Genomic DNA, 10,591 nt, shown 5'->3' on the forward strand with positions numbered 1-10,591 from the left:
CCCCCGCCCCCCTCTCAGGCCCCGACTCCCGTCCCGCCGCTGCCGGGGCCCCGTCTTCCCGTCGGCCCCCGCGGGAAGGCCCTAGGTCTCCCCCGCTCATTCCCCCGGTCGGGGCCGCAGGTGAGAGACCGGAGGGGTGGGGGTGGGGGGAGGGACCGGAGGGCGGAGACGTTGGGGAAACGGAGAGCGTGAAACCGGAAGGGACGCCTTAAAGGGAAGGGCGCTACTTCACCTCCGACTTCGTCCGCTAGGCGGGCTCCGCCCTCTTAAAGGGCAAGGGCTGCTTTTAGAGGGGCGGGTCAGGTTGTGCGGTTCCCCGCCGTCCCCGGTTTTTCTCCGCTAAGGACGGGCCCTCTTGTGGAAAGGTCGCGGACAGTGTCCCATACATCGACGGGGTAGTTTATGAGCCCTGGTGGCTTCGACGCCCCCTCTAGCTTAGCTGAGCAAAAGGAGTTAGGTGGGCAGCGGGAGCAGCCTCTTAAAGGGGAAGTCGGGCCTGATGGAAGGGTGTGGTCCGGCTTTGGGCAGGATGGGTCCGGCTCGGGCCCAGGGCGGACCGCTCTCGTTTAAGGCCTACTCAGCCTTCCGAGAGGCACGTGCAGCTTCTCGTAAAAGGACTTACTTCCATTTTAAAGAGGACGCTCATCGTATTAAAGGGAATCTTGATAGCCCGTCTAAAGGGGAAGCCCGGCCTTTTTCATTCAGGACACATCTTCGCTGGGCTCGCTCTGCCAGACGTTGTTTTAGGCGCTGGAGTGCGACAGTGACTAAGATGCCACTCGATTTAGCGGGCAGAGGGCTAGGGATGCTGCCGAGCGCCCCACAGCCCTCGGGACAGGTCCCTGGCACTGGCCAGCCCCACATCTCAACAGGGCTGAGGGTTGGAAACCCTGATGAGAAGCAGGTTGGGAGGTGATAAGTGCTGTAGAGAACGGGGAGTGTTGGAAGGGGTTGCAAGTCTACGTCTGGGGCAGGGAATGCCTCCACGCGGTGACATGTCAGCAAGCACCCTGGCAGGAAGGGGGTGGTCCCTGGTGGGGGTCCTGGGTGGTGTGAGAAGCTAGCGGGAGGTCAGGGAGGGAGGTGGCCGAGGGCATGGGAAGTCTGCAGGCTCCTGCAAGACATCTGTCTTCTCTGAAGTGGGAGCTGCAGAGGCCTTTGGCAAGTTCCCCACAGCCTCTGTGTTGGGCGCACACTGGGGTAGGGCTGGAAGCATGGAGATCTGTTTTAGGAGGCTGTTGCTGCTGCCCAGGAGGAAGGCCCTGGACAAAGGTGGCAATGGGGGACTCAGAGAAGTGGCCACATTCCAGATATGTTCGTGCTGGGACAGGAGAGCCCACCGATGGGTTGGGCATAGGTGGTGAGAGAAAGAGGCGATGCCTGGGGAAGGGCTGAGTGGTATTCAGGGAGGGAGATGGTGGGTGAAGAACGAAGCAAGCAGGAGTAAACCCCTGCCCCCCCAAGTTAGATTTGGGGCATGTTAAGTTTGAGTTGTCTGTGGGGCGTCCGTATGGCACACTGTAGCAGAGGGATTAGAGTTCAGAGGAGACCGGGTCAAATAGAGATACAGACTGAGATCTGAGAATGAGTGGGGGCTCCTTGGGAGACAGTGTGGATGAGGAAGAGGACAAGGATGTGCAGAGTCTGGGACTGAGTTCACAAGTCAGGGAGGTGAAAAGGCACCAGTGCCCCAAGGTGAGGAGAGTAGGTAAGGAGCAGAGACCATGCAGTTCAGCACCAAGGAATCCAGGAGTAGAGTCAGGGGAGGAGCATCTGAGTGATGGGGTTTGAGAGGGAAAAACTGCATGCTTTTTGTTTTCATTTGAGAGAAAGAAACAACGCAGAGGGAGAGTGAAAGGGAGAAGCTGACTCCCTGCTAAGCCGAGAGCCCAGTGCGGGGCTTGATCCCAAGACCCTGAGATCAGGACCACAGCTGAAGGCAGACGCCTGACTGAGCCACCTGGGCGCACTTTGACAGCACTTGGAGTTGCTTTGTTGCAAAAGGGGTGGGGAGAAATAAGGCCATAGCTGGAGGGCGTGGTAAGGTGAAGGGTTTGTTGTTTAAAGAGGAGAGATGCAGCTCGTGGATACACTGAAACAGTCTAGGAGATAAGGAAAAGTTGTAGGTGGGAAGTCAAGAGTCCACGGGCCAGCAGCAGGCAGGGGACGGGATAGTTCCGGAATTCTCAGCTCAGTGCTAGTGGTGTTTGGTGCTGTGGAGGCCTGTTCTGTGCACTGGAAGGTGTCCAGCAGCATCCCTGGTTTCCCCTCACCAGATGCTGGGAGCACCAGCCCCTCCAGGTGACAGCTCGAGTCTCCAGGCATCGTCCCCTGGGATGGGAGAGTCATCATTTGTTCTCGTTGAGAATCACTGCTTTTGCAGTTGGAACATGGGAACGTTCTCTTCTGCTTGCTTTTATGTTCTCAGTGGCAAGGTCACCTGCTAAGAGGAGGGGGCAGAAGGAGAGAGGTTTGAGGGGAGCAGAGGCATGTTCAGTACCACCTGTTGGGTGGGAGTGTGTGTGGTGAATGGACAGAGGAGGGCAGTGTGAGCGGTGCTGGGAACTTTGAGATGCTCGAGTGAGAGTGCAAAGGAAGACTGAAGCCAAGGCCGCCCGCCGGCTTGGTTGGGTAGAGTGCTCGACTCTTGATCATGGAGCTGTGAGTTTAAGCCACACATTGGGCATGGGGATTACCTTAAAAATAAAATTTTGGGGCACCTGGGTGGCACAAATCGGTTGAGCAGCCGATTCCTGGTTTCGGCTAAGGTAATGATCTCAGCGTCATGAGATCAAGGCCCACATCAGGCTCCATGCTCAGCGGGGAATCTGCTTGAGATTCTCTCTCTCTCCCTCTACCCCTCCTGCTTGTGCAGGCTGTCTCTCTCTCTCTCTCAAATAAATATATCTTTAAGAAAAATAAAATCTTAAAATAAAGAATTTTTTAAAAAGGGAGACTGCAGCCAGACAGGAAGTGAAGATGTGGATGGGGTGCTGGGCGCAGAGGCATTATGGGTCTAGGGGAGGTTAGGGATCTTTGATTAATACCCAAAAGGGAGAAGGTGAGCAGGATGGGGCGTGGTGGAGGGTAGAATGCTCGCAGGGCTTTAGTTACAGTGGCATTCGGAACTGGTGGGAACTGGTATTGAGGTGGGGTGGAAGATGAGGTTTTAGAGGGAGAAGGGTCAAGTGTCAGATGCCAGTGTGCTAGAGAGACCCCACGCTTCTTCAAGGACAGTGTCTATCTGTAGAGGGAAGGAGCTTAGTCCTAGGGAAAGTGCTGGGCCTCCTAAAGACCACGCACAGCTTTCTCAGACTTGTCTGGCTTGGAGGGGATGGCCAGCACCCTATGGCTGGTGAGCACTCCTCCCAATTTTCCAGAACTTTCTGTTTCAGCACCTAAAGCCTTGCACTGGGGCAGACCTGGACCACCAGGGGCCCTCATTTTAAGGGAGTCTCCCTATCCCTGGCTGGGGGGCTGGGGTGGTCCTCTCTGCCTCTTCGGGGGCAAAGGTGTATGTCCAGGTTGAGAAGATGGGGTGTTTGGGTGGAGGTGGGGTGAGCTCCCGCCTTCCCTTGACCCAGAATCCCCCGCCAGGTGTGATGGTCGGCTCCCACGCAGACATGGCACCCGCCTCTACCACTGAGGGGCCCGGGGAGAAGCCCGGCCCCACAGCCCCCACCCCGGCGGCCCAGTATGAGTGTGGGGAGTGTGGCAAGTCGTTCCGGTGGTCATCTCGGCTCCTCCACCACCAGCGTACGCACACGGGCGAGCGGCCCTACAAGTGCCCCGACTGCCCCAAGGCCTTCAAGGGCTCGTCCGCCCTGCTCTACCACCAGCGGGGCCACACGGGCGAGCGGCCCTACCAGTGCTCCGACTGCCCCAAGGCCTTCAAGCGCTCCTCACTACTGCAGATACACCGCAGTGTGCACACCGGCCTGCGGGCCTTCACATGCGGCCAGTGCGGCCTGGCCTTCAAGTGGTCTTCCCACTATCAGTACCACCTGCGGCAGCACACAGGCGAGCGGCCCTACCCGTGTCCCGACTGCCCCAAGGCCTTCAAGAACTCGTCCAGCCTGCGGCGCCACCGGCACGTGCACACGGGCGAGCGGCCCTACACCTGCGGCGTGTGCGGCAAGAGCTTTACCCAGAGCACCAACCTGCGGCAGCACCAGCGCGTGCACACCGGCGAGCGGCCCTTCCGCTGCCCGCTCTGCCCCAAGACCTTCACGCACTCGTCTAACCTGCTGCTGCACCAGCGCACGCACGGCTCCGCGGCTGCCGCCGCCCCCACCCCCTCTGCCGCCGCTGCTCCTGCCCCGCCACAGCACGAGCCTGGCGCCAAGGTATTGGTGTCGGACGCCTACCTGCACGCGCCCGCGCCGCCGCCGCCGCCCGCACCTCCGCCGGTGGTGCCGGAGCTCTTTCTGGCTGCTGCGGAGACCACGGTGGAGCTGGTGTACCGCTGCGAGGGCTGCGAGCTGGGCTTCGGCAGCGAGGAGCTGCTCATGGAGCACCAGCCCTGTCCCGGGCCCGAAGCCGCCACCCCGCCACAGGACGGGCAGGGCACCACAGCGCCCAAGGCAGACCCCGCCCTGCTGCCCTCCCAGTCCCCGCCGGCCCCCGCGCCGCAGCCCCCTCCTGCCTCCGCAGCCCCCGGCTTCGCCTGCCTCCCATGTGGGAAGTCCTTCCGGACGGTGGCCGGCCTCTCCCGCCACCAGCACAGCCATGGCGCGGCCGGTGGCCAGGCGTTCCGCTGTGGCAGCTGCGACGGCGCCTTCCCACAGCTGGCCAGCCTCCTGGCGCACCAGCAGTGCCACGTGGAAGAGGCGGCTGCCGGGCGCCCGCCCCCCCAGGCGGAGGCCGCCGAGGTCACCTGTCCCCAGGAGCCCCTGGCCCCAGCCGTCCCCACCCCGCCCACCGCCGTCCCCGCGCCGGCGCCCGCCCCCGCGGGCACCGAGCGGCCCTACAAATGCGCAGAGTGTGGCAAGGCCTTCAAGGGCTCCTCGGGGCTGCGCTACCACCTGCGGGACCACACGGGCGAACGGCCCTATCAGTGCGGCGAGTGCGGCAAGGCCTTCAAGCGCTCCTCGTTGCTAGCCATCCACCAGCGCGTGCACACGGGCCTGCGGGCCTTCACGTGTGGCCAGTGCGGCCTCACGTTCAAGTGGTCCTCGCACTACCAGTACCACCTGCGGCTGCACTCAGGTGAGCGGCCCTACGCCTGCGGGGAGTGTGGCAAGGCCTTCCGGAACACGTCGTGCCTGCGGCGCCACCGGCACGTGCACACGGGAGAGCGGCCCCACGCCTGCGGCGTGTGCGGCAAGAGCTTCGCGCAGACCTCCAACCTGCGGCAGCACCAGCGCGTGCACACGGGGGAGCGGCCCTTCCGCTGCCCGCTCTGCCCCAAGACCTTCACGCACTCGTCCAACCTGCTGCTGCACCAGCGCACGCACTCTGCCGAGCGCCCCTTTGCCTGCCCTGTGTGCGGCCGCAGCTTTGTCATGGCGGCCTACCTGCAGCGGCACCTGAGGACGCACGCCCCCGCGCCCACGGCCGCCGCCGGCCCCGCAGCCCCCGCAGCCCCCGCCTCCAGCTCCCAGCCCCCCGCCCCGCTGGCTGCCGCCCCAGCGGCGTCTGCCACCCAAGACGTCCACGTTCTCCCACACCTCCAGGCCACGCTCTCCCTCGAGGTGGCAGGGGGCCAGGCTCCGGCCCCGCCCCCAGGCCAGGCAGCCCCCAACTCCCAGACTTTTCTCCTGGTGCAGACCGCCCAGGGCCTGCAACTCATCCCCAGCAGCGTCCAGCCCCCCACGCCACCGCCCCCACCGGCTCCCCCCAAGCTCATCCTGCTGCCCTCGTCCAGTCCTGGTGCCGGGAGCAGCCGCCGTAGGCAGGGCCCACGGGCAGCAGGAAAATCCGGTCAGGCGCCTGGAGTAGTATGGCTGCCAGGTCCTGGGGGACTGGGGGTTCAGGGCGGGGGCAACGCAGGGGCCAGCGGGGGAGGGCAGAGCCTCATCGTTCTACAGAATGTAGGGGGTGGGGAGGCAGGGGCCCAGGAAGTGAGTGGGGTCCAGCTCCAGCCCCTTCGGCCAGGCCCGGAAATGACCACGGTCCAGCTCCAGCCAGCCCAGGAGGTGACCACGGTCCAGCTCCAGCCAGCTCAGGAGGTGACTACGGTCCAGCTCCAGCCTGTGGCAGGCCAGCTCTCCAATCCCAGTGGGGGAGCAGTGACCACTGAGGCCCCCAACCTGCTGGTGGTTCAGAGTGGTACAGCGGAGGAGCTGCTGGCGGGCCCTGGCCCCGGGGAGCCCGGTGATGGTGACACCAGTACTGGCGTCGTCCAGGATGTGCTCTTCGAGACGCTGCAGACAGACGAGGGGTTGCAGAGCGTCCTGGTGCTGAGCGGGGCAGATGGCGAGCAGACCCAGCTATGTGTGCAGGAGGTAGAGACCCTCCCCACTGGGCTGGCAGAGCCTCCTGCCCCAGGCCCACCGGGACAGAAACTGCTCATCATCCGCAGCGCACCGGCCACGGAGCTGCTGGAGAACAGCCATGGTGGGGGAGGCGCTCCCACACTGCAGCTGCTGACCCCTCCACCACCGGGCCAAGCCTCTGGTCCAGTGAGCATCTCCACGGCAGCCACCTCCCAGATGGTCCAAGTGGTACCCACTGGCGCTGCCCCCGGAGGCATGCCCCCACAGGGCCTGCCTTCTATCCAGATTGTCCAGACTCTGCCCGCAGTCCAGTTGGTGCACACATTTTGAAAAGAACCACTGGGTTCTTGAGGGCCCCACACAGAGACCTGGACTCCCTGCTTGGGCTGGGCTGGGCTGGGCTGCGCAGCGGGACAGGGAAGCTGCGGGCTGCGCTTGCTAATAAAGACCGGAATTTCCTCTCCGCGGTTTTGTTCTCTTGGGGGCGGCTGCGGTGGGGGCAATGTCACGGCGGTAGCCACTGCTTGGGAGCTCGGAGTCTTGTTCTCTATTGCTTCCTGGCTCCCAGGGGACTGACTTTGCGATTGGGAGCCAGACACTTCTAAGTGAGGTTCTGTTTGTTCTCCAAGAAAAGGAGGCGCGGTGGTCATTAGAGTGGGGAAGAGTGGGGATCTAAAATCCGGGTTGTGCCACTTGTTCGCCGTCAGTCACCCGACTGGTCTCATCTGGAAAATGGGTGGGTGGGAATCCCTGTCCCGAAGTTCCCTGAGATAGAGCCCAGGTGGCTTGGGTGGAGGTTCCTGGGGTCGGATCTGAGTTTGGGAGCGCGGGACGCGGCCCCTCCCGCGAAGGCCGCAGAGCCAATGAGAACTGGGGCGCTCCCGTCGCCGGCCCCCACCCGCCTTGCAGCTTGCTTAGCAACCGCCCTCGTGCGCGTCTCCTCTGCCGGCCGCGTAAGTACCTTCCTGCCCGGCCCCGCCGCCCTCGTCCCCTCCGGCCCGGCTCCGCGACTGCTCCTCCCTCTGTTCCATCCCCGCCGGGGTCGCTGCTCCCCGCTCCCGTCCCTCCTCGGCCACCCGACCGCCCTCCCGCCCCGGCCAGGATGCTTGGCAACCGTTGCTAAGGCAGGGTGCGGGCCCCGCCCCCTTCGAGCGCGGTCGTGACGTTATTTCCGCAGGCGACCCCTTCCCGACCCTGCTGCCCCCTCACCTAGTGGAAGGATTGAGGCGACCTGCAGAGGTTCTTGCGGTGCCTGCTCCCGCGACGCGGGTCGGGGACACCTGTGGGGCAGGGAGCGTGGTCCAGACCCTGGCTGTTTGGGGGCGGGGGGAGTTCCGCTGACTCCCCAGGGCAGCCCCAGAGCCTGGGAGGGAGCGCGGGCTGCGGGGTGTTGGCGTCTGCAGGGCTTTTGGGGGGAATTTGCTGAGCACCGCGGCAGGCGGAGCGGGGCGGTGGTCCGGGAGACTTGAGAAAGGTCGCAGGTTGGAGGGTGAATCCCGTCCTGCCTGGAACCTCGCTCGGGGGCCCCGAGCGTCCCCAGTGTCCCCATCTGGACCCTGCTGCTGCTGGTCCCCATGCCTGGGGCGCTGTGGGGACGAGGGGGGCCCTTCACTGACGCTGGCCTGCTTGTTTCACCAGGTGCACGCCTGCTCCCCTCGGGGGTGCGGGAGCCTGGGGGCTGCCATGGCCCCCGGCCACTTGTCAGTGCGGGAGATGAGGGAAGATGAGAGACCCCTTGTGCTGGAGATGCTGAAGGTGAGAGCCGGCGGGGACGTCTCTTGAGCGGCTCCGGACACCTGCCTGAGCCAGCCCGCACTCCCGGAGCAGGATGCGTTCCTCCTGAGAGGCTTCCTGGCTCGGTCCCTTCCTTTCCTAGTGCCTTGTTCCTACCCATGGGGTCAAAAAGGTTTTAGGGGCACCTGGCTGGTTCATTGGGGACCGCGGGGTCGTGAGTTCAAGCCCTACTTTGGATGTAGAGATTATTTAAAAGTTTTCATAGCTGGAGAGCTGTGAGATGCGTGTGGCATCAGCTCTGTACTCCCTTTGCAGACTTCAGCCTGCCCTACGCCCCCCCCCCCCCCCCCCCCCCCCCCCCCCCCCCCCCCGCCAGCCCACAGGAGCCAGCCTCCCCAGCACTCTCCAAGCATAGCCCTTGGGTCTCAGCCTGGCCCTGAGTAACCCCCCACACACACCTGCCACCCCCCAGTGCCACCTCCTGCTGCCCAGAGAATGGTCCTCCTCGGAACTGGGCCAGTCCCCTGTACTGTTCTGGGCTCAGCCTCACACCTGCAGCTCCCCTGCATCGTATGTCCCCCCACAGCTCCCACCTCACTCACTCGCTCAGGACCCAGTGTGCCGGACTCTGTTTACCGGAGCCACAGCAGATGTGGGCTGTTCCCTGCCTGTTCCCTGGCTGCAGGCCCCAACACAGCGCCTTCCCTTCTCCTCCACCCCTTTGCCCCTACCTGGGCACAGCTCACCCCCTCTCCTCTCCCTGGAGGTCCCCTACCATGGGGGCCCTGGTGGGAGGGAAGGCCCAGGACCCCGGCTCTGACAGCGCCTTTCGCCTGCAGGCAGGTGTGAAGGACACGGAGAACCGAGTGACCCTCCACGCCCTGACGCGGCCACCAGCCCTGCTCCTCCTGGCAGCGGCCAGCAGTGGCCTGCGCTTCGTCCTGGCCTCCTTTGCCCTGGCCCTTCTCCTGCCCGTGTTCCTGGCTGTGGCAGCCATGAAGCTGGGCCTGCGGGCCCGATGGGGCTCGCTGCCTCCGCCAGGTGGCCTGGGGGGCCCCTGGGTGGCCGTGCGTAGCTCAGGCGATGTGTGTGGGGTTCTGGCCCTGGCCCCAGGCTCCAGCGCTGGGGACGGGGCCCGGGTCACCCGCCTCTCTGTCTCTCGCTGGCACCGCCGCCGAGGTGTGGGCCGGCGGTTGCTGGCCTTTGCCGAATCCCGGGCACGGGCCTGGGCAGGCGGCATGGGGGAGCCCCGGGCCCGGCTCGTGGTCCCTGTGGCGGTGGCAGCGTGGGGTGTGGCGGGGATGCTGGAGGGGTGTGGCTACCAGGCTGAGGGGAGCTGGGGCTGCATGGGGTACACGCTGGTGAGGGAGTTCAGCAAGGACCTGTGACTCCGGACCGCGTGCGAGGGAGAGCACTGTGTGAGTGCTGACGGTGTGCAGGTTCTCCCTTGGTGGATGCCCAGCCTGCCCAGGGCCCAGAAGCAGGTCTGCAGAGGGCGAGACACCCCACTGCAGGCCAATATCTGACTGTAGTGTCTGAACTTTTCATAAAGGTCAACTGTCCAGCCCCCAACCCAGATTTTGTCTGCACTAAGACCTCCTCAGTCTGGTGCCAAGGTTGCACCATTTGTGTTCCAGGCCTGAGCCCGGGAGAGAGAAATGGGGAGGAGGAGAGTGGACCCGCCATATGGGGTAGGACTTGTGGCAAGGGCACCCCAAGTAGGGACGAGGCCCTCCTGGGAGTGGGGAGGGGTTTACTGACTGCTCGGAGCGGGTCAGCAGAGCCTTTGCAAAGGAGGGTAGCCTACCCAGCAGAAGGCCCTGGCCAGGACAGGGTGGGCACCAGGCTGCCCATGCCAGGCCCCTCCCCGGAAGGTGAACTGAGAGGGGCCGCCAGACCCATCTGGTTTTTTGCACCCGATTGTTAATAAAGCCTGAAACTGCTTTGTGCAGAGCTCTCTCTCTGATGCCTTTTCCAGTCCGCGTCTGAGCGCCCCCCCCTTCTGTCTGGCTTCTCCTTTCCCCGACTTGACATTAATTGTTGCTGGGGGTGCTGGACCGGGAGAGGGGGAGGCAGTGAGCTCACAGCAGCCCTGCTCCCTGCCAGCCCTCTGACTCACGCTCCCCATTACCGAATTTTTTCCGACTCACAGCTGCCTGGTGCAGAGTGGGGGGTGGGGGGAGTGAGTGAGTGTGGGTTTGTGTGTGTATGTGAGTGTGCGTGTGGAGTCCCCCTCCTTCACCTTACACCCAGCACTTAGTCCGCCTGCCCCCCCCCATCTCCGGCTTCCCTGGGGTTCACCCAGTGCCCCCTCAGATGGGGGCCCAAAGGGTTTGCATCCAGCCCCGCGAGGGCCAGCCGGGAGGGCTTCCTCAGTCCCCTTTCCCAATCCAGGAAGTCCTTCCTGGTGTCTAGCTGTA

General features: G+C 64.0%; 2 protein-coding genes across 4 annotated transcripts; both read left to right on the forward strand.

Moving 5' to 3' along the window:
- The first annotated feature begins 37 nt into the window (after positions 1–37).
- On the forward strand, positions 38–6,900 carry ZNF628 (zinc finger protein 628). Its single transcript, XM_059383682.1, has 2 exons — positions 38–120; positions 3,598–6,900. Exon 2 carries the CDS (start codon positions 3,603–3,605, stop codon positions 6,765–6,767), a length of 3,165 nt encoding a protein of 1,054 aa, XP_059239665.1. The 5' UTR covers positions 38–120; positions 3,598–3,602; the 3' UTR covers positions 6,768–6,900.
- NAT14 (N-acetyltransferase 14 (putative)) lies at positions 39–10,124 on the forward strand. Of its 3 annotated transcripts, none has more exons than XM_059383685.1 (3): positions 39–120; positions 8,076–8,192; positions 9,011–10,124. In XM_059383685.1, the coding sequence occupies exons 2-3, from the start codon at positions 8,121–8,123 to the stop codon at positions 9,557–9,559; spliced, it is 621 nt and encodes a 206-aa protein (XP_059239668.1). In that variant the 5' UTR covers positions 39–120; positions 8,076–8,120; the 3' UTR covers positions 9,560–10,124. The 3 variants fall into 3 exon arrangements, with proteins under 3 accessions (XP_059239668.1, XP_059239666.1, XP_059239667.1); XM_059383683.1 differs by lacking the exon at positions 39–120 and adding an exon at positions 7,156–7,390; XM_059383684.1 differs by lacking the exon at positions 39–120 and adding an exon at positions 7,573–7,676.
- The last annotated feature ends 467 nt before the right edge of the window (positions 10,125–10,591 follow it).

This window comes from Mustela nigripes, chromosome 17, assembly GCF_022355385.1.
Source record: "Mustela nigripes isolate SB6536 chromosome 17, MUSNIG.SB6536, whole genome shotgun sequence".
NCBI lineage: Eukaryota > Metazoa > Chordata > Mammalia > Carnivora > Mustelidae > Mustela > Mustela nigripes.